The sequence below is a fragment of the Columba livia genome, chromosome 16, assembly GCF_036013475.1.
Source record: "Columba livia isolate bColLiv1 breed racing homer chromosome 16, bColLiv1.pat.W.v2, whole genome shotgun sequence".
Classification (NCBI taxonomy): domain Eukaryota; kingdom Metazoa; phylum Chordata; class Aves; order Columbiformes; family Columbidae; genus Columba; species Columba livia.
In genome coordinates this window covers 7,774,694-7,798,554 of record NC_088617.1, presented here as the reverse complement: position 1 = coordinate 7,798,554, position 23,861 = coordinate 7,774,694, and the positions used below count along the sequence as shown (strand labels likewise).

Sequence of the window (23,861 nt, the reverse complement as noted above, 5' to 3'; positions counted from 1 at the left end):
AAGAATTTGACATCTTTGACAACTGTCCCTGAAAAACCTCACAAGTGTCTCCAAACCACGAGTCAGAGGAGAGAAAATCAGCCCTGCTGCTCTTCAGATCAGACCTGCTTTCATGCAGGGGCTGAAATGCCTATTTTAGAGTCCCCAAACATGGCAATAAACTGAAATGTGTGGCTTTGGTTAAATATGCTTAGTTTTTTATGCCTTTTAATACCTCTGATTTCTTTTTTTCCCCCAAGGGAACTGTGCAAGTTGACATGCTAGGTCAAACCATGACTTGGAGTTGAAGAATCCTGTATTTTACAGGGCTTTTCAAAAAGATGGATCCAGTTTCAAAGTAATTTCAATTTGAAATTGAGTCCATCTTTTTGAAACACCTGGTATTATCATGGATAAATAATACCTCACCCAGGGGAAAATGGGAGAACACAAGGTCGGTAGCCTAAAGCTGAGCCTGAAAACGGGGTCGAAGTTGTTGGCTTGTGCTCCAGCCTCCCGTGCAGCCTGTGTTTTGTGTTTCCTTCTGAAGGGTTTTTATTCTTCAAAGTGCCACTTTCCTTTGCTACCTGCAGACAAATAGGTTGCTGTAAGATGCGTGCCACGAGCTGATTTTTGATTCATGAGAGCCTGAACCAACACTGATCATCACAGAATCGACAGTGATCATAAAATATGAAAGGTTTTTAAGAAGGAGTCTACATCATATTGAGCTCTGCAGCAGTTTTATTTTGCTTCAGAGCCGGAGGGGCCAAATGGAACTCTGGTTTATTAATGAAAATGTGGAAGGGAAAGCAGTGAAAGCAGAATTTGCCCCTGTATATTCAAGGCTACCTAGTTCTTCAGAAGCTTTTAGGAAATCTACCACTTTAAGCATAAACACAAGACAATTTTGTTCTCATGCAATTTTCTTGCCAGTGCTTTTTCTTAAAAATCTGTACGGCTGTCATATAAAATATGCCTGGGTTTGTTCTAATTTAGATTACGCATATTTGTCCTCAGTGAATGATTGATTAAGTGCTCTGATCTTGACTGCTATGTTAGCAGCAGGGTATCTGTGCAAGAGGATTGGAAATCTCATTGGATAGATGGTAGAGATGAAATCTTAGCTGTTAGAGATCTGGTTTTCTTTTTCACAGCCAAGGCAAATGCTGTCTTCTTCGCAATAATAAACATGTTTTGTACTGCGTTCCAGGACAGTGCTGAGCCTGACTTTGTTTTTGTGTGGAGGGGCTTTCAGCTGTCACAATACGGTGGCACCAAACTCTTAATGTCACCCATATCACTGTAAAGAGGGGATCTCGGAGTTCACTAGATCAGTTGTGATTTACACTGATGGAACCGCAAACAAAATGTGTCTCACTGACATCTGTGGAGCTGCTCTGATAAAAACAGCGTATAAGAAAAACTGGGGGAAAACGGATATATTTGTGCAACTGAGCTCATTCAAAGCATCAAGCATGGTTTAACGGGACTGTCCAACATGGAAACGCTTCTACAGGGGTTAGTTACCCTGTCAATCTCCCTTTAACATCACTGAACCTGAGCTGTGTGCCAATATATTGTTACCCACAGGAGCTGGGAGAGATTTTCTTGCTTATTTGTATAATCTTCTCTCCCATACTTCTTACAGGAAATTATGTCAAGCTGTGTTTTGTCATATTTTCATTTGTTTGTGTTTATACACTAGAACTGACACAACTAAAGGTACCTGAAAACACTAACTTAAAAACCAAGAACAATTCTTTCTCTTTAATGCCTCTGAATTTCTAACATCGGTCTACTGCATTGCCTTTAGAGCACAGTATCCCTAGGAAGGTGTGGTAACACACCAGGCAATTTTCTGAAGAAAGGAGGATTTTTTTTCTCATTTTCTCTTTCTGAAGCTTTTCTCTGACCTTCTTGGAGGTGTAGAGAAAGCTTTCAAGACCATCAGAATAAATGGGTTGTTTACTGTGATGCTTGCATCCTTGGAAGAAAAGAAAAAAAAAAAGAAAGATAAAAGAATAAATAAAAGAAAATCCCTATACCTGCTGTCTGCCAAAAGGAGGAAGATGATGTGTGAGCTCAAGAGAAAATATTCCAAAATCTGAGCATGATGCTGTCACAGTAAAGCTGAGTAAAACAGATAAAAGTTAAATAAAAAGGGAGTGACCCCAGGGGTGGCAGCAGGACTCAGCACCCTCCTTCTTCTCAGGGGGTTCAATGCTTTGGGAAAAACAAACAAATAAACAAACAACAATTAAAAGGCAGGTTGCAGAACTACCAAAACAAGGAGATATATCTTAGAAAAAAGTCTGTTCTGGCTGAATTTCCCGTGCTTAGGATGTCATGTTTGCTGCTGTCTGCACTGATTTGTTTGCATGCACCCGTGCACGCAGACGTGATGATGGGGGCAGGATCTGAGGCGACTCCTGACAAGATCTCCAGACTTGGTCACAGAACTGTGAGCTCTTTCCCGAGGAAAACCGTGGCCTGTAGCCACGTCTGGAGGTGCTAAGCTGTGCTAATGACGCCGGGTTATCATCAGGCTTTAATGCTGCCTGGGATGGATGTCACCACTGCGGATGTTCCTGCAGATCAGTTGGTAATTACACTTGGATCCCAAGTAATTACCTTGAGACTTGCACTCCGGTTTAGAAGACAGAAATAACCGTGCACTCGCCTAGTCCCACACGTAGCACTTGTGATGTAATTTAATAGCCAGCTTCTAACATGAACGTGAAGAGGCATTTCTCTCATATTTATGCCCTTTTAAATTAAACATCGGTGTTTTTCCCTGGGAAAGGAGCAGGGGCCAGTGTGCCACCCGTCTTCTTTTTCCCACTCAAGCACCCTCCTCTTTTCTTGACAGAATGAAACACTCTGAAGCAAAATAAATATTTATAAGCTCCTCCTGGTGTGTGTTTGTTTTGACAAAACAACTTGCGCAGGTCTTGCTTTGGCTTGACTCTCTGCCCTATTTAAATTTTAGGTGGGGGGAAAACCAGCCCTCTAAAGGGTGGAGGAATATGATGAATTTTGTGGTCTCTGCGTGGGGAATGGATCCTTTTTTTTGAGGTTTTCCAGGTCACATCTGCCAGCATGTTTCCTTTTTAACCTCCGAACGCTAAACACCTGGACAGCTGTAGCTCTGCATTAAGCACTTTTTTTGATGAAGAGCTGGAAGACGAGGAAGCCTGATGCCCGGAGCCCGTGTACAGAACCTTCCCTGTCTGCAGTTCCATTTCCCAACCTCCCATTAGCAAAGCATGCAGCTTTTTTTCATATAGAATTTACTTTTTGTGTGTTTCTAAATAAGCCAGTGCTGTTGCAAATAGTCTTCTTCCTTCAGGGTGAGCAGCTTATTTTGGTTAGGAAAAAGCAGAGTTTACTGTGATCTCTTTCTTTTGGCAATGTCTGGGTAATCATTGCTCATAATAATGCCATCCCAGATGTTGAAACATCTCCTGTATTAATTTTACCCAGAAGATAATTTCCCTTAGAAATCATGTGCAAATCCCCTGTTCTAATTTAAGAATTAATTCAGTGCACTAAATCTTAGCACTTCATCCTAGAAATGTTTTCTGTGCCTGTTAACCCTTCACAATAGCAACCACAAACCCAATTGGGAGATTTGCAGATTTAACTAAGCCTGTGTTTCATGCCAGCTCTGTTTGAGCCTAGTACACAATATTTTGAAATGAGGGTCCCCTTTGACACCTGAAGCCTACCTGTTTGAATTATTTCTTTTTCCTCAGAGAATCACAAATATAAATTGATTTGTTGTTACAAATAAGGGCAGAAATACAGGGAGCAAGTACACCAGTGATCACAGAGATCCCCAGTTCAGTGATGCCTGGGATTGTCCCATGCATTTGGTGGGCTTTCTTCATTTAGTTTATGATGGAAAAGACATTAAATTAGGCACTTTCCTGCCCTTCCAAATTGTGACAGTATTAGCGCATCGCAGCCTTTATACTCAAAGTCTTTGACTGTCAGCGAAAACAATAAAGAGGATAGAGGCCAAATCTGTGACTTTCACCCCAGCTATATGAGACCAGAGTGGTCCAGCTCACCTTCTGCAGAGCAGGGTGCTTTGAAAGCCAAGAATCTTCTCTTTGTACTCGGGTACCTCTGCTTTGCCTGTGTTCTCTTATTTCTACTCGTATTTGGAGTACAAAAGAATTCCAGGTATCAGTACATTTAAGTAAAAAAAAAATCATGCAAGCAATTGGGCTCTGGGTTTTGCAGCTACACAGCTTGCAAAAGCACAAACCCATATTAGTAAGATCATGCCACCAACTATAAAGTGTGACATGCAAACTGTCAGAGGATTGCAGAATTCTTTCAGACAGAATTTTTACATGTATCTACAAATGTTTCCTCATTCCTACTGTATCAACATGAATTTATTACATCTCAGTGCTAATAGCTAGCTAGTTGCTTCATGCAATGTAATATCATATCTTGGATTTCACTGATATTGCTGCTGGTGATTCTTGTGTTTCTACACGTGGTTCCTCGTGCATTTTTCAGAGCAGACGGCAGGCCAAGGACCTTCTCCAAAGAGGATTCATTCCGAATCAGCTTTGATAATTACCATAAGGTGATAATATGTGATTAGTACCGGGACATGCCAGCACTTCCACTACCACCTCATAAACTCTCAGATTCTGTGCAGAGGCTGCACAGCAGCTCAGCCTCAGGGGTGAGGAAGGATGCAGCCCCCAAAAGGAAAAAAGGCAGAAAAAAACACATTGCTCATACTGGGGCAAATCCTGTTTTCCTTCCTCTGAGTGATCCACTATTAATAGTAAGCAGTGGCTATGCGCCTGGCTTTTAACAGATCCTGGAGTACAAAATCTGGCTATGGGTTTAAAAATGCGTGGAATTCACTGATGTGGAAATGCTCAGAGGGGCAAGGTAGTAAATCACTCTAGAAAGTGCATATATTTCTCCCAGGTTGGCCATCAGACTGAATGCTCTCCTGGCATGAAATCATACAAATGCAAGGCAACTTTTCTGATTTACACAGCCAAGACTGCACATAGCTCCTGAAGTCAGGAAAAAAGCAAGAACGTGATGCTCACCTGTCCCATCCCATCTGACTGGATTGGGGATCCCACGCCTGGAGCAGATCACATCTGATGTCCTGTGTGAGAGGATCTGCTGGAATGACAGAAACCGTTGAAACCGTTATCCTTTATTCACAAAATATATTCTGTTTGATGACCCCCTTGCTGGGCATTGCTACTTAGTCATTTCCTGCTGCTTAGACTCTATTCTTCCATTCACATTTCAATAAAATAAGGTGGAAAGATATTGCTGTTACCTTCTGGTCCTCAAGTAAGGGAAACTGCAATTATGCTGCCCTGAAATTCAGCACACTGACAACTGCAGGATGGATCTGCTGGCCCAGTAACTCCTGCCTTACGTGTTGGTTATTATTCCTCCTGATGAATTCACGTGGGGGATCTGCTCCTTGAATGCAAAGCTCTCAGGTCAGGACAAATGGAAAATGCATTACATGGAGCGTGACACACTGCGAGTCCCAGAAATGAGTGCATGTGGAGATATGTCCATAGGCAGCGGGATAAAGTCGTTCCTTTATCTCCGAGTTGCTGCTGGAATCTCCTTCTAAAAACCTGTGTTGGTAGCAGCAACGGCTATTTGCAGTGCAATACTAGAGTTTCTTCTATTTATTACAAATTGAAATTTAAGAAGCTAAAATCAGCTTCAGTCTGATTTTGATAAGTGGGGATTTTAGCTCCCCGTCTGGTGTTCTTGGACTCTGACCATTCCTGCAGTCAGAGACCAGGCTCAGCAAGGAAACTGTTTTCTCATGCCCATCAGTTTAGTTTCCTTCCATTCCTTCAACTCCTCATTTGGGGTTCTCCTCCACAAGACCCCCACAAGTAAACCAGATCCACGTGCATCTCGGCCACACTACCCACCTGCATCCTCGCAGTGCAACAAGCAGAGCCCAGTCCAACTCCTCTCTGCTGTGATGGGGATATGCAAATGTGTCCTCATGTTATAATCTTTCTTAATTTTGTTATCTCCAGGCAGCACTCCTTAGCCTTGACATTAATGTGCCCATCCTATATCTGCATCACCGGACACTTTATATTTATCTGCCAAACCTTTTTCTCTTGCCCTACTGTAGCGATGATGTTAATGACGTTCCTATTTTCAGTCACAGAGGCGGCTGTCATTTAGGTTTTGTCAAGGAAATGACAAAAAGACCCAGTATCAAATCTGAAATGTTTAGAAAGCCTTTCTCAAAAAAAACCCCAGAACTTAAAACATTGTCCTGATGGGAAAGCTAGCTGTAGTTTTCCAACAAACCTCCAGCCCAAATTTCCTGCAGCATCTCAGGATCTTGATCCCAAAAAGGAACAGTTTGTGGTGTCTGAGGCCCCGATCCTGCCACGAAATATATGCTGGCTGGTTCTGTGGGGGTTTACTCTGCTTTTCTGAGAGAGAGACACACATAGTTTAGTGTTATTTAGCAAACTGTCACAAGACAAGCAGAGACAGCTATTCCCACCCAACCCACTGATCTTTCTAGAATACTTTATATATAATTTCTTCTGCTGTGCTGTTCTCCTGAGCTACAGGATACTACATGCTCATTCAGGTTGTTTCATATTTAGTTCCTAAAGCATCTTGTGAAGGACAGGAACTGTGTTTCCAGGCATGTTTTGCAGCTCAGACCAGCATGATAAAGCCTTGTTCTCAGCAATAGCTTCCCAAATGTGTAGGATGTGGGAGGCTGATGTATGGATGAGTTGACATGATGAAGATACAAAGGGGCAGGAGGTCACCATTGGCTTGGTGGCCCGGGAGAGCCACTGGAGGTGGGAGCAGAAGTCCTGTGCAGCCTGTTGGCAGCAGGAAGGAAGAAAATATCATGGCAGAAAATGGTGCCCACTGTCAAGTCGAAGCAGGGCAGAGGTTGAATAACCACATCTCAGTTTGTCTGTGCTCTAATGCACATTAAATGTCAGCTGGCAGGCAAAGGGAGGAAGGAAAAGTCAAGGGAAGGAGATGGGGCAGTACTGGTTTATGGGATTCGGTGGCTGGGTATGGAAAATTGAACTTTGTCAATGTAGGTCTTTGTCACTGTGTCACTGCGGCCCCAAGTGAGACCAGCTGTCACTTGCCATGAACACACACTGAGGGCAACTCTGGTTCCCAGGAACCACCCCCTAGCTCAATGTTTTAGCTGAGGACAGTGAGCGTTTGCACAACGGAGAATTTTCTTTTCTCTCCCTTCATTTCCTCTCACCCGGGGGAAAAATGTTGGATTTAAAGACTGCTCTTGTTTGGCAACTTCCCTTAACTATCAGCTAAATAATACATGACCACTGATCCACCGTGCTGACTGCTGACTCCCTCTGCTGACCCTGTTTTATTTTTATTGCTTGGCTCGGGCCAGTTCCTTCAAGTCCTGAATCATCAGAACAGAGACCTTGAGGTATTCCAGCCAAATCAATCCCTGGCCCATTGACATATTGCTTTACCTAACCAACCATACAACTTCGCTTTTCCCTGATAATTTCTCAATTAATTGCTTTTCAGCTCTCATTCGTTACAAGGTCAGGCTGTGACTGGGCTTGTACAATTCCATCTCTGATAAACTCTCCTGGCCCCCTAATCAGCTACGACTGGGATTTTAGTTCCATTAACTTATTCATCATCTAGACATTTTCATCTTGGGAAGCCTGACTTTTGATTGTATCAGTAGTATCTTCAATTATTTAAGAGGACTTAAAATTCTCTTTTTACCTAAAAGGAAAATGCATTTTGAGCACTGAGAAATGATCAGATTGGACCAGTGTCTTTTGGATGTTCATACATGCAAGCCCATGTTAAACAACGCATGCATGGTGTGAGCATAAGAGTTTGCTGCTGCTGAACATGTGTGTGCATGGGGCTGACTATATTAAGATGTCAGATATAGGGGAATGACAGTATGCTGATGACTAGTGGCTTACTAGTGCTAAATCACACCTGAGATTCTGTTCCATGATGTCAAACATTGATTCAGTTTCCGTGGGAAGTTATGCAAATGCCACAGCCCCTCAATGAGATATGAAACTGAAAAAAAAAATAAGCTTGCCCTCTCCTAGCAATAAAATCTTTTTAGAAAATCTTGAAGCTAGCTGCTCCAGGAAGGGGGTGTATTTTGAACATGCCCCCCCACCAGACAGAAGGTCTTGTAGGACCCTTGTTGAGCTCTGGTGCTACCTGGGAGCCAAATTCTTCTCTTCTCCTCCAACCTTCTGTCTGAGTCTGTGCTTCAGCTTTGCAGCAGCTGGTCCAATCCGAGGCAACAGCCCACTGGTGCTACTTACTGCAAAATTAATATTTTAACAGAAGCAGCAGTCTCTATCGCACCACAGAATCACATCCCTGCTCTTCTCAGTGCCCCTCTTCCCACCATATGCATCCAGGCAAAACTCTGCAAGCTTCTCCCCGTAGGAAAACTGGTGGCAAAAACTAACAAACTGGCATCTGCTGTGAAATGGTGCATTTCTGAATGAGGTGATGGGACCAAGGAGTCTTGCTCATTGTCCCAGGCTCCATGGAAGTCATTTGACTGAAAACCACTTTCCTACGGTGGTGTCGGGGGACCCATTTAGATTATCTGAGCGCTTCAGGCTCTAAAGAATATCCAGAGAGAGGTCAAACTGTATTGACAGACTCTCCAGGAAGAAAAGCTAGTTTAATATTGGCAAGACAAGACCTGCTGCATATTGAAAAGGAGCCTCTCCTTCCAGGAAAGATGTGCTCAGGTCTCAGTTTCCTTTCTGCAAAATGCAGGTGATAGCTTTTAACACTCGTACTTTCATTGCAGACTGCAGAAGTATGGATTTTTCTTGCAGAACACTGCGCTCACACTTTGGAGTGTAAATTTTCAGCATTCGCTTAAAAAGAAAAGCCCACATTATCGCTGGGAAGGGCTTAAAAAAGATTAAAAGCACAGAAAATTGAAAAAAAAAACCGCACCAACAGGCAGTGAGTTGGGATGAAGGAAAGTGCAACAGCAACACCAGAATGAACCCTGGAGTGTTGCTTTGTTTGCTTTTCCCCCCAGACTGTAATAAGTCACCCACCCCATTGGAAAAACTCTGTGTTTTCATGCCCTTTCTCGATGGAATGGCATGAAGGGCCTTTCCAAGGTCTCTGTTGCTCCCTGTGAATTATGTACCAGAAGGCACCAACACTTGGAGGACATGAAGAAATGTACAGTTCTCTCTCCGCCTGTTGCTAGGATTCACAGCTCCACTCCACCGCTTTCCGGGGCTTCGGCTCCTATTTTGGCTGTAGGAAAAAAAAAAGAAAGAAACCTTGTTGCTTCCAGGCTCTCGGCATCAGGCTTGAGCAGCTCCAAAGCCAACCCTTACAATATTGCTACAGTCAGACATAAAATCTTAATGCATGATAGTGCCTTGAATCTTACATTCTTCTGAAAAAGGTGAGTCCCCAGTAGCAAATGAAATATTAAACATTATTAAATATGAAACAGCTAAACCTGGATTCCATTAAAATGAATCTTTCATAGTTTTCCTGCCTTTTTTTTTATTCTTTCCTTCTTATTTTTTTTCCCAGGGAGCATCGTGATCTCATGAGCTTTTATGTGTCCTTTTAAAGACGGAAAAATCACAGGTAATTTAAGTCTGTTCTATTCAGATTTATTTTAGCTGGAAAACAAATCAAGGCTGTGAAACTCTCTCATGGTCGCATCTATCTCACTGAACTATTCAGCAGTCTGTATCAAAGGCTCACCTAAAGACACTGTTGTAATTCCTGCTGACATATGCCACCTATTTAGAAATCCTGTATCCAGTTACACACTCTACTTTCATTTGGAATGGCTTTAATCTTCCACCATACGCTAAAAAAGAGAAAAAAAATTCCCCTTTTCATATTACACAGGATACATTTAGAGCTAGTCTTGTTGTTCCTGCAGGTTTTCTGGGAGTTAAACTGTGACTAAAGTGAGTGTTGATGTGGGAGCTGGTAACTGGGCATCTAGAGGCATATATGCAAAAAAACCTGCAAAATTTTATAGATCTGTCATTAGTCTGGGAGAGGTTGATGATGCAAACATGACTGAGGTTATGACTGCACAGGTAGCACAGGGCACTCAATGGGATAAGCCATGACTCTGTATTGTTGCTGTATTTTGTGACCATTGTATTGCTGCCTCAAAGTTCATAAATATTTGGGGATCTGTGAAGGCTGATTGGTTCTGATGCTAAAACAAATACAAAGGTGTACAATTCTCATTAGATGTATTTATGTCCTTGTATTCAGATCTTATGCTCTCTCTTTTATTCTTAAATGTTGTTATTTGAGTAGGACTGGTAGAAATTTTTAAAAAAGGATGGGAAGAAAACCACTGTGCAAGAAACCTGGGTCTGGTGGGAATTCACATTTCCAGCACACACCTTAATTCTTGACTCTTCAGGCTGCTGCATTATGGTCTCCAAAACCTGCATGGATTAGTTTATCAATCTACAGACACACTTTTAGACTGGAAGGCAATAACTATGAAGAAAGACAAGCTAAAACAGCAAAGAAGGTAGAAATCCATTAATTATTGAGATCTACTGTTCTATTTTGAGCCAAAAAACATTCTACTTTGCTTTCCATTTTGCTTTCCTTAGGTTACTTCCAAGGCTCAGCAAAGCATGAGACGTAAACAGACTTGTGACTCCATCAGTCCAGTTGTGGTTTTCATATCTGTCCCCTCCAGGAACTGAGCAAAACTGGGAAAAAAGAAGCCAGTTCTGCAGCAAAATGGAATAACAGACGCTCTTCCCTGACTTAGATTTTTGTAGCATTTCACAGTTAAAAAAGGAAAAAAAAAAGAATAAATTGTATGAGGTTATTTTCTGGGTTTAAACACTAATGTTTTCTTTTTTTTCAGCTGGGATGGCAAGCACATCCCATCAATACTGCCCTTCTGGCAGCCTGACCAGAAGCATACGCTCTTGGTCTGTTTTTGTAAGGGCCTTTTATGCCTGTTTTTGGCCTGACACCCTTGGGATGGAGGGGAACAAATCCCAACTTTATCATTTATTTATTTATTTGAATGAACCGCCCTTGGCCAGCTCACGTTTTCACCACAAAGATCTCAAATTGCCTCAGAGCAACAGAAAACATGTTGCAAAGCGCTATGAAGCTTAGACATGAACATGTCAAATAAGTGATCCACACGAGAGTAGATAGACGTGACATTTAGTGATCATCTTTCTTGGACAAAATGGGGCATCGCTGTCACTTTAAGTAAATCTCAGTCAAATTTCTAGCATTTTACCATAGGGGAAGCAGGAGGAATAAGAGTAAATTTCTCTTTAAAAAATATAAAAGATCAACCTTGGGAAAAAGAACGGTTGCTACAATTTAAGGTGCAATACTTTATCCTAGCTTGGCCTTCCGTTTACTTGCTGCTGATATCAATATGTCACCCCTAATGTTTACTGATGTTCATTTTACAAATGACTTCTCCTAGCTGTCAGAATATCTGTCACCAGACGCTCTTCTCCCTCTTTCCTTCTCATCCCCTTTAATAAAGATTAATATCTTTGAGGTTAAGTAGAAAGATCAGCTACTACGTAAATGACACCATAGGTCTGATATTTAAACAAGGTGAACATGTAATTGCTGAGATTATGTGAGCAAATTGGGTAATTCCTGGCCTAAATGAACACAGTTGGCTTTTGCAGGGTCAGTTAATATAAGTGCACATTCAAATGAATTGTAGATTGTGCAGACATTTGGGCTTCTGAAGGTTCAGCCATTGAAGAATTGTAGATGTTCAAAGCAAAAATTGGTGAGCTTAGATTCTACAGCTTCTCTGAAGTACTAATATGTTTAAAAGACATGCAGAATGGGCATTCTGTGGAAATATGGCACATTGGTTTTCCATATTTATAATCCACCAGTGACTTCTATATTAAATGGTTTCAGTCTACAAGTCCAAACAAGATTTTTCAACCTGTCATTCCAGCAGCTTAACCTGGTATATGAAATGCTAAACGTGTTCTGCCTGCTTTGTACATCTTCCTTGACAAACACCTGGAGTAATGATTCCAGAATGAAAATTTAGCTAGCAGTTTTAAGGATGAAGCACAAAACAGTTATCTTGACTTTGCAATGCTACAAAGAGTGAAGATGTATTTTGCTTTTAAATTGCAAGATGTGATTTGGAAGACACAGAGAAATAGACCATGGGCTCTTCACACAGACCACGCTCCAAGTGGCTCAAGAAAGGTTTGCCTGACCAAGAACTACAGGATTGGACCAAAACATAGGATCATACATATGGACCAAAAGCTACAAGGTCAGATTGGAACAGTTGCTGTAGAGATCAAACTTAGACTTATTTTTCTAACCACCACCCGTGATGTATATGTAGGATGATCTTGTGGTGAAGAGCAGAAGATATGAGGCTCATAGTCCAACTTAGTTTCCTTCAGACTTCCCAGCCAGGCTATGCAGATCATATCTAATGAAGGAGGCAAACACCTCAAAGGGGACTTCAGCCTTACTTTCTGACCTATTAACCTGAAACAATTTACTTTTTTGGCACTCCAACTTTGGATGTTAGAGCTCTCTGATACCTTGGAAAAGGAGAAACACCTGAGGACACATTGGATCAGGAACAGAACACAAAAGGGATTGTGGCTTTGATGAAAATGCTTCTTTAGGAGTGGAGCATTTGGTTCTGTTTTGTATTTTGTCCAGAGGCAGTTTGACACAAATCATCAGGTTTAGCTCTTAAACTCTCTAAGTAAAACCAACATCAACATCCCAACATCAAAGGCGACATCCCCATCGGTGTCCGTACCGCAGCCTCCTCTTTGGGCAGGTACACCTCTCTGTGTTGTGAACTCAAACTCAGGAATAACTGACAAAAGGCACTGATGGTGCCTCCTCAGCATCACTCAAAACCTTCCAAATATTGGCAAGCTGGAAAAAAAAAAAAAGTAGGTACCAAGAGCCGATTCCTGAAGTGAGAATTTTGTACATAATTTCTTTTCAGTGCACCAAAAACCCCCTATTGTACTAAGAAGATGACTCTGAAACTACCTTTTGTTGTATTTTGTATGAAGTATGATTTTATATCTGCAATAACCACCAGGTGATTTTATTTCTAGGAAATAGATTATTTTACAATAAAAGAAAAGACTCTCTGATCGGTATTTTAGCAGTCATACTATGAAAAAAGCCCACACCTAAACATTCCAGGAATGTTACAATATGTCATAAAATCAGCTTAGTTTTGACTCACACAAATTGATATTTGCACTATTTCACTGTACGACACTGTTTTTCTCATACATACAATTGTTTCTTTCAACTATAACTGACTTGATTCTTCATGTAGCAGGATCTGAGAGTAGCAAACCACAAAGAAATTTTACACTGCAGACTACAGCAAGCAGAGGTCTCTCTAGCAAAGGCATTATTTTACAAAATGATGGATGTGCATATTTATTTGCTCTGTGACTTCCATGTCAGGTTTGTCATACTTCCTCAAATTACTAGTTAAACCAAGGGTTTGTGTTTTGTTTTGTTTTTGTTTCTGCTGAAGCCTGCAGGCTCAACATACCTTATAAAAATCAAGCTGTAATTTATCTGCTCCATAGATCATGTGTAACAATAATCACTCTGGAGTCTGCACTGGGTTCTGATGTCTGGCTTTGTTGGAAGAGATGTATGAAGTGAACAAAAAGCTTCTTGATTTTCGTACTCTGTAATAAACCTGAAATATGGAGCCAAGTGAAACATGTATTTAAATTAAACCGTGGAATCATGACGAAGAAGGAATACAGAGAGATACACTCACACCCAGACACATATTATGCAATGACACGAAATTATTTCTCTTACCAGATGGACCTCTGTAAGTTATATATACTGTATGTCGCATACATATAGCAATTGAACTAGCAAAACAATTTTTCTCCTGAACTTGGACTCATCAAAATGGTGCATATGTTAAATTGCATTTTGCAGGGAAGAAGAACCTTTGCCAATATAAAAACATGTGGACCCCCAAATGGGTTAAAATGTACAGGCGCTACCCACATTAGCTAAGTGATAGTTCACACTAAATTCACTGCTCAGTGTTAATGCTTGTTTCACATACATATGGGTAAATTTGGAAAGATCACGAACAAACTTCATTTTTTTTTTTTGTAGATTTTGGAAAAAAAAAAGGATAAAATTCTTAGATGAACAATTTAACTGTGTACAAACGGAATACACATAGAAAAACGCACTGAAGATTGTTGTAGCATAAATTTCCCCCCACACCCACACCTGCCTACACCCCTGTGAGGGCAGCAAAACATATTAATCTCTTTAAATATTTTTTATTGCCGTAGGTGGGCCGTTCCTCCCACAACTGAATTCCCTTTTGCAAGGCACTGCTCTCCCCATGCTGTTTATTGCAATACAAAAAGAATATGAGATTCATCTTGGAGGTGCTAGAAAAGCACCGCCCCACCTTGGGATGCAAACCAGGCACTAGACGTGCTGCAAAGGTGCTTGCAGGGCCACATGAGTCCTTTGTCACCACACGGGTTAATAAGCATCCAAATGCTGTCACCACTGGGGCCCCAAGGAAGCCAAGCACAGGGTAAAGATTTCTGGTCCACTGGCCATAGGAATACAGAGCTGCAGTGAGGCACTATCATTAAGAACAGAATGTAATTTTAAATTTAATTAATTCTCTGCAATGCACTTAGTTGGAGAGAGGCAGCCCCGTCCTGACCATGGGAGGGGTGGCTCCCCCGCTCCCCTCCGACAACGATAGATAAGGAGCTTCTTGGGGGCACTTTCCAAAAAATCAAGGTCTGTTTAGTCTGCAACTTTGGTTACAGGGCAAATCTGATTCTCCCTCTAGCTCCCCAAAGCCTTTCTTCCTTATTGCAGTGGCATCATCATTAAGAGATCCAACAGAAGCTTGGAAGAAGAGATTAGCACATACCAGAGTGACAGGGCTGCTAGGAAGGGGAAAAAATAGACAACATCAGTGCAATGTACCATTAAAAGTATGGAGTGACAGATGACAGTTGGTCTGTGATGGGGTGATTCAGCTAAATGGTAAACAGAAGGGCGAATTCTGATCTCACTTATGCCAACATAAACCTTGGGTTGCAGAGGAGCTGCTTCGCATCTCTAGTACCGAAGTCGAGCCCATAAAAGCTGTGACTCAGCCAGATAATCTCTGACAACTGTTAGCGCCGTGGTAAATATGGCAACGTGGCGGGCTGGAAAAGAGACTAAAAAAAGTTTTGCTTCCACACTTCCAAAACAAAATGTTTCAGGGCTTTTATTCTTCAAAAACAACATTTAAGATCTTGATAATAATAATAGATGTGATTAAGAAATGTCTAAGTAAAACATATTTTTTTGGGAGGGTTGGATGCTATAATTTGATTAAGGTGAAATTAATGAGGTTATTGAGCTGATGAGTTGAAAAGTCAGTTATTCCTCTCTCTCCAGTCCCTCCAGACTGGACCTGGTGTGCACTTTACATAAGTGTTAGTGGTGATGTGGCGGACAGACACTAATTCATGTATGGTTGTGTGGACAAGGAGAAGTTTTCAAAAGGAGAATTTGCTAAGAAAATCTTCATTGTTTCATTTTGCTTCAAAGAAGGGATCCTATATAAAACATGTTACCATCTTTACCTGAGCAGGCATATAAACACTACTGTGGGACCTAACAAACTGCAAATTAGAGCTGAAATCTTATTGAAACCAAAGCTCAGATTTTCCCGTCCTGCTTGCCGAGGCTTCCTCACGATAAAACCGGCTGCTCTCTGGTTTTAGCACCAAGTTGTCTGAACATCAAAGGGATGGACTCAGCTTGTCCTGCCTCCCAGACTGCCCAAGAACTCTTGTCCCTTCACCCATCATCATCATCTGGCACTGTGGTGTTTGCATTTGGCAAATTGTAACCTAAGGAACTACCGCGATGCGAATATGTGTCGTATTACTTTGGTGATTCAAAGATGAAATTCCCTTTTTTCTCTCCGTGGTCTGTGTTTATGAGGTGTTGGTATTTTTATGTCAGTCCACATAGCGCCTGGTTTCGTCAGTACAGCAGTATGTGCCATTTCTCACAGAAATTGTTACATTTTCCAGATTTTAGCTGGTCTGAAAGGCAGCTACGTGTGGAGCTGTGAACATCTGAAGTTTATGCCTGCAAAAAGTCGGGATGTCCACCTGGAAACCCATCCTACCAGGTGGGAAAGGCTGTGGGAAAGGGCTGTCCCATGCAGTGGACGTCATTTCAGAGGGACCCCCTGGCTCCTGAGTAGGGCCAATGTCTGTTTGTACCCACTCACATCATCTTCCGAAATTTAGGATCACTCAGAGTCATTTTAAGATCTGGGGAAAGGCTTTTATACTAAGCAGAATGAGTTTCTCATGCGAGCCCAGCTCAAGGTGGCTGTGAAAACGGGTCTAGGAAATAAAGCCATGCAGAAGTATTCACCTCATAGGAAAACCACACACCCCAAAAAGGATTGTGGAATTACTTTTCGCTGAGATGGGAATTCAGATTTTATTCCTTTCATTACATTTTATTTCTTGTGTCATTACAGTGTATACAAGCAGATTACTCTGCAGCTACAGAAACAGTTATAGTGAGATGCTGCAGTTGAAAAGAACAAAACAGGCAACAGTTCAACATTCTCAGTTCAGATAATTATGTTAATATTAATGGATATTAATTTCTGTTTATTTTACAAATATTGTATTAGGAAACTAGCTTTCAAATTCACACCTCACCAAATGCTTTTCAACAATGATTTGTTTCATTAATTTTATCAGCTGCATTCCTTATTTTTTATAGCACGTCCTTTGCTAGGAGATATTAATTCGTGATAGAGCATCCTAAAAATCTGTGCAGAGGAACCAAGCTAATAAATGTTGGTGTGTAGGCTACCCACCACTGTCAGTTTTTCAATTTACAATGTCATTGGGGCACATCATCAATTTCTGATTTTTTTAATTTCTATTTTAAAGAAGTCTTGACAAATTTCTGTACATATTTTCTCACTGTTTTAACACATGTATGAGCCCTCAACATTCAAATGTCAAATTATGCATGATATGGGTTAGGTAATAAACACTATGGTATTATTTTTAGAATACCTATAAAAATAACTAACACAGTTTAAAGGCAATGTCGTAGTCAAATATTCAGTGTAGAATTAGTTTTTAGCTGAACTCAGCATCTATCATTTCTGAGTTTCTCACTAATAAATGTAAAACGCAGATGGAAAGAGAACGGGAAAATATTCTGCATTTGCTAAATTGATCTTATATTCAAAATGCAAGTACTGATGGCAAAATTGCTTGTGCCATGTGTCTAGCTGGCTAAAATAAATAAAGAAAAATAAAGTGAGTTAATGCTTACACCTGACTGAAAAAGAGAACAGTGCACATATTGTTATTTAAAATGTTTCCTTGAAAATCTCAGATTTATAAAACGTCATGTCCTTTTCTGTTGTGGCAAGAGCACAGAGGGGTAACTGACTTTTGTTAAACTTTCTTTCTGATTTTTGAGCCAGTTTCATTCTTACTGGTATAACCGCTTATTTCTGGACGATATTCTGCTCCTGAGAGTTGCAGTTTTACCCCAGTCCCCCCATCTCAGGGACACTGGTGGGTAACCGGCCCAAGGGAGCAGCGACCGGTACCCTCCAGCTCAGCCAGCTCTGGGTTGCATCTGGCACATGTAATATATTATTTTTTAAAGCCCATGTGCCAGTAGGTTCACATGCCATCGTCAGACAGCTGCATACAACGTTACACCTCCCAGATTATAAACTCTTCCCCAAAAGGATCGTGTAAATCCAAGGCAGGGTTGGAGATCTGCAGAACCTTCTTCTAGGTAAGGGCAAACCCAGGGTGAGGGTTTTAGGGGCTGAAATAATGACCTGAGCGTGAAGCTGCTTTTGCTTTGCGCTTCCCTGTCAGTTTGCTGTGAATGCTCCACTAGATGCTGATTTCCTCTGCTAAAAGCTGGAGATGGAGCTAAAATTCAGGACTTGTGATCAAACATCCCTGTACTGCACTGACTCTCGTGTCTGGCGAGCGCCATCAGCTATGAATCAGTGTGAGAATGTCAATAGCGAAACATCACAATAAAAAATGGGTGCAGTTACGTTTTTCTCCCTTCCTCCCAGATTGCTGGGACAGATTTCTTTCTCTCTCTAAATGCAACTTAAAGCCAATGAAGTCAATAGAAAAATCAGTTGACTAGACCTTGACTCACCCCTTGGTTTGCTTAAACCAGACAATACTGTTGAGTTAACCCATGACACACGTCACTTTACCTTCATCTCTTTCCCCAGAGTAGACAGAGAATCCTATTTTTCATATTTATTTATTTCCCTGGACCTTGGCCAGATGCACAGAGGTCAAATATGTCAAGCTGGGTCTAAACCACAGGAAGAAAATAAGCTGCATTTCAACCTTCTTCTCTAGCAGAGTGACAATATAATTCATGTTTATATTCCTGCCTTTGCCACCGTCCTGCTGTTTGACCTTGGGGAAGTCACTTCATCTTTTTGGACCTTCATTTCTCCTCCAGCTTGTTTCTTTTGTATTTAGACTTATACGGGGTAACAATACACTAATATCTATAGGGCAAAACGTGGCTTATGTTGCACATTTGCATTGCTACTACATAGTGCATCCATCTCCTGGACTTGAGGTCTCTGGCCAGAAGTTAAGGAAAATAATACCAGCACAAATTCCAAGCTATGGGATGAAGGTAAAGCAACATGCTGCCTCCATACATGCACACACACTGTGTGTTTTCAGTATTCTTCGCATGTTGAAGATGACTCAGAAAAATTTGTTCCCAACCACCCAAATTAGCAGGCAGGCTCTTTAACGCAAAGCAGCACCATGCCCTCCGGTTCTGCCATGCAGCAGGAAAAGAAACTGCTGGCTTTGTGCTGAGCTGGGATTGAATTTGTTCCGATTAGACCAGGAGCTGAGCAAACTCAAAATGCCTTCATTTGAGTGAAGCTCCTATTTTTATGGAGATGTTTGGCTGTCTTCAGATCTAATTTCAGGATCTAAACACTCCAATTTCCCCATAAGAATGTGTTCAAACACCGCTTGTCTGCTATTCTTCTCCCTTGCTGCAGAGCTGGAAAGTCATCGCGTCTGATGAGGATTCATTATAAAGTTGACAATTTGCCCCTTCCCTTCAAAAAAACTCAGCAGAGCTTCATTCCTTTCAGCCCACACCGACTCTCATCCGAAACCTTCCCTGCTGCTCTTAAGAAACCTAAAATATCTGAACTGCAGGATTAAACCCATCCTCGCCCCCTCCAAACAAGCAAACAAATAAGAAAAGAGGGAAGAAATTATCTCTACGGTAGGGTGATGAATGTAAAGAGCTTATATGTTAATCATTAGCAGAAAAAAAATTCTAACTGCTCACACTGCCCTGAAGTCAGAAGGAAATAAAGGGCGAGATAAAGGGAGAATACGGACATTGGGAAAATAAAAGATGCAAGAGCAAGAAATACAAAGTGCCACGGCCAAGAGTATTATATTATTTGTCCTTATGTGAGAGTGCTGCCAGAGCCCTGTCCAGACTGGTTAACTGGGTTATTCACCCTTTAAACTCCTGGTGATTCCTGCAGTGATTCCCCTGGGTCCCAGCTCTCCCGCACACCCCAGGGTGCAGGTCACCCACCCATGGGTCCCTCTGCCAGGGGTGGGAGGGAGGGGGGACAGGTCAACCAAGCAAACCCCCTTTACACCCATCACTTACTCAGACTACTCAGACATTCTTTTCTCCCCATGATGACTATTTGCAAAATAAAGGCAACTTTTTTTTAGGATTATTATATTATTTCGTGGCTGTCCCTGGTCTGGAAGGAGTTAAAGTCATTATCTCCTCGGATGTCCACAGCAGCACCACATCCCTGCTGAGCTCCATCAGAGCTGCCGGGGCAGTGGCGGCGCTGACTTCGCCTCCGCGCGCCGCAGCATCGCGCGGTGCCCGACTGCTGGAGTTTGCTAATTTGTGTGTTTTCACTCGAGGCCTGCTGATTCAATCATTTTAAAGATGCCCATTTCTTCCAAGCCAGGGATTTTATGACTCTAAGGATTAGAAGCTGTTATCCCAACAAACCCTGGAGCTCTATATATTCTGATTTTATGGTAAGCTTCACTAATAAACTGTTTAAAACATATGCTAATTGTGTTTATTGTATTCTTTAATTATCATATGTATCATTAAAGATGTACTATCCCGTTTGGAATCCTAATACCTAATGCTGTCCTTTTTTTTCTTTTTGTACCGTTGCACAGTACTGCATTACTTAATAAAAAAAAAGAAAGAGGAAATAGAGATATATATTAATATATTTTAACAAGGAAGCCTATTTTCAATTTTCATAATTTATTTAAAAGTAGAGTCTTTGAATTTAATTCGAAATCTTCCTCCTGAAGAAAGGCAGGCAGGGAATGACATAACAAAACATGGCATTCTGTCTCTGTGCATTTTATTCCTTAATTTATTTTTTAAATATGCCTCCCTATAGTCTATTATGCTTAGTTTTCTCTTTTCAGCCTGCTCAAAATGATAATTTGCCCAGCCAAGATGGGTTACAAAAGATCAGAATAATTGTCTCTTCATTTTTGTTATAGCTCATTATTCTTATCATACACACACACACGCGTATACACACTCCAGCACGTGCATAATAAATAAGTGTATTATGTATATGTACACACACCATTTATACATATGTATATTCACACTTATTCTTGTGCCAGGTTTTTCCCAATTAATTAAGAGTTGTTTTTCCAAAAAAGAGATACCAGTCATCCTAGCCATGTGAGTAATTTTCACTGTTTTGAAGGCTGATCTTGATTCTGAATGTGGTTTTATCCTGCCCCTTTAAAATGAGGGTTCCCCTGCATAATAAAATCCCCATATTTAGCACTGACAATATATTCTCCTCTACTGACCTGCTCCCAACAGCTGAAAAAACATCTCCCAGCCCTGCTGGCTGTTGATTGCAATGGCCTGCCCCGATTCCTCTGTTTGCTGGTTTGATTTATTTTCTTTCTTTTTTTAATTTTTCGCCTAAGAAAATGAATTGGCATTAAGATTTGGGCATTTCGCTCACTGCCTAAAAACAAACCAGCAACAAGAACAAAAAAGATCCAAACATTTTTCAGCTGCACAAGTCAAGGAGAAAGGATGTGGGGAGAAAGACAGAAAGACGCATGAGCAGTGAGATCGGCCCTTGGCCATCAATATTGCAGATGAGAACAATAAATATGTGCCAACACACACCATCAAAATGTGGGCACACATATTTATCACTGGATCCTTCTTCTTTTCCACTGGGTCATGCATGCTCGTGTGCTCCAGCCTAGACCTTTAAATTCTTCCCCCTTCCCCGATGTTTGAGGAACATCCTGGGAAAAACATGAATATCCCGACACAGAGTTATGGTTTGATGCAGAAGAATGAAACTACTGGGCTGTTTCACTGCTGGTGTAGTGGAGAGTTTGCTCTCAGGAATCCATCAATCAGACTTTTTTTAATTTTAGTTGGCAAAGAATGTTTCCTTTAGGTACCAGTTGTTAATGTCACATCATGAATGAAACCATTCCTGCAAATTGAATAACGTCATCTGCGTACACTCATTCAAAATAGCATTGAAAAGTGGCAATGCTGCTCTGTGTTAAAGTAAGAAGTCGTATTTCCAGGCAAAAGAGAATGTCTGTTTGGGTATCCAAGCTGTGATAAAACAATGGGATTTGGATTCTGATGGAGGTCTTTAATATACATGGTAAATAAATATATCATTAGGCCAAAAATAATTTAAAAACTTGTATAATTTTGGTTTCTAACTAATGGCAATCAATGACCTACAGCATCCTCATCACATAACACAGAACTTAATGTTGGGTCAGATTCACTTTGTAGGGGGGTGGGTGAATTTGGAATAAGCTGCCTGCAAATATGTTGTTGCTTTTCACTTGCAGGGATCACTTAGAAAAATCTTTAATTGTTTATTTTGCATTTTTGGGGATTTAACCCTTGTGTGCTTGCTGGTTTGACATCCCAGTCACAGGTGGAGTTCAAGCTGCAGGAAGAAATAGTGGTTTATACCATGTCAAAAGAAACCTATTGAAATTAGACACATCTCAGCCATCTGCAGACCAAGGTGGGTTTTACCCGGACTGCTGTGGGTTTAATATTTCAGCCCAGCACACGGAGTGTTGGTGTGTCAGAGATTTTGGGGAGTACAGGTCTTCCCTGCCTGCACCAACCCCAAACAAGACAAAACATCGTCCTCTCTTCCTGTTACATTAATGGATTTTATGCTACTTTTAAAAGGATGCAGTTTTCAAACATGAATGCATTTCAATGTCAGACTCTAGTACCCAAATATAAATGTCAAGACCTCTGTACATCTCTGGCATGTAGGAACTAATTTAATCATCTCAGTGAAGCGCTTTCAGTTCAGACAACCACTTGGTTCAAGTGGAAGGGTTATGAGGAAGGAGGGTGCTTACGCGTTATTTAGGGCCACACTTTTTTATAAAAAGAAAACCAAGAAAGGAATTTGTTCACAAGTGGAAATTTCCAGCCGCTCTCCAGTTGATGGAAATTGGGATAATCGTATCTTGGGTTCAGAAAAATGAAAATACTAAATTTTCATTTATTGGGGGGGGAAAGTGATAGGAAATTACTTTTTTTTCTCCTGTGACTGGAGAAAAAAAGGACAATTTTGTGAAACACAGGATGCCTGGTCACTGTGCGCTGCGTCGGCTACGCACACAGATAAAGCGAACGTGGGAGCAGAACCAGTTGCAGTTTCACATCTGGACCGTGGGCCTCCTTATAAATTCAGCTTAGATGGTTTCGTTCCTCCTGTTTACATACCACATTTAAAAAAAAGGCAAAGGCAGTGCAGGCTGTGTTTTTTTCTGAGAGATAACTGCTAAACAGGAGCAGCAGAAGGAATGTATTCTCTATACGGGCTGATTACCCACAGCAATCACGTTGCTCAAATATAACCCATGTCTTCAATCGGTCTTAGGAGGAAGCACAGTTTGCACGGGAACCAATCCAGTTCCCAAGGAAGCTGCTGGGAATAAGGACAGATTTGGTGCTGATTGCATTCACCTGTCTTAAATTTAAAACTTTTAGCCCTAATTCTGTCTTCCCGACTTGCAGAGTCATAAAGTCTGACCTAAAATAATTTTGCTACTGTTTCAAGTGCCCACAAACAAAACAAACTAAAAGGATAATCAGAAGCGCAATCCATTTCAGAGAGCTTTGGTGAAAGGGGCTTAATTTGTTGGATTACTTGTTAGAATTAGATCCACTATAGATGATATCAAATTATATTGGTAGCTCTACCATTTTGTAAGTGTTAGTATGAAAACTGCCCAGCCTTGATAATGAAAACATGCACAAGCGAGCTTTGTAAAACAATAAAAAATCAATCAGATGTGTCAAGCTGAACATATCAATGAGACAGTTTGTAGTCAGAGTGTTTTCTTATGAAGTGCTGTCAACAGTCAATGCTACACTTGTCTGATCCGTCCAGCTTTGCTAAGTGGAAAGATTTCTTTTTTTTTTTTTTTTTTTTTTAACCCAATAGAAGAAAAACAGGAAAATGTAAGCCACGGTAATTCATCTCAAGTATCCTGAAGGACAATTAGTAACAAAGGCAAGCAGTGGTAAGCCTGCTCTTTGGTGTGGTTTGGAGATCCGGGGCTGTAATTATTGAGCCATCCTGCTGAAGAGCACAATCGATACTTGACGGCTGCATGGCAGAGCGCCGGTGC

The 23,861-nt window shown here is 41.1% G+C and overlaps 1 protein-coding gene across 1 annotated transcript in view; it reads right to left on the bottom strand.

Annotated features, from left to right (window-relative positions):
- LOC102098211 (uncharacterized) overlaps positions 1 to 23,861 on the bottom strand; it is a 153,355-nt gene that overhangs the window by 2,059 nt on the left and 127,435 nt on the right. Inside the window, exons 5-7 of the mRNA XM_021282924.2 lie at positions 9,197 to 9,309; positions 6,328 to 6,455; positions 5,070 to 5,148 (exon numbers count right to left, since the gene is read on the bottom strand). Coding sequence (XP_021138599.1) covers positions 5,070 to 5,148; positions 6,328 to 6,455; positions 9,197 to 9,309 — 320 coding nt within the window. The remainder of the gene's footprint in view (positions 1 to 5,069; positions 5,149 to 6,327; positions 6,456 to 9,196; positions 9,310 to 23,861) is intronic.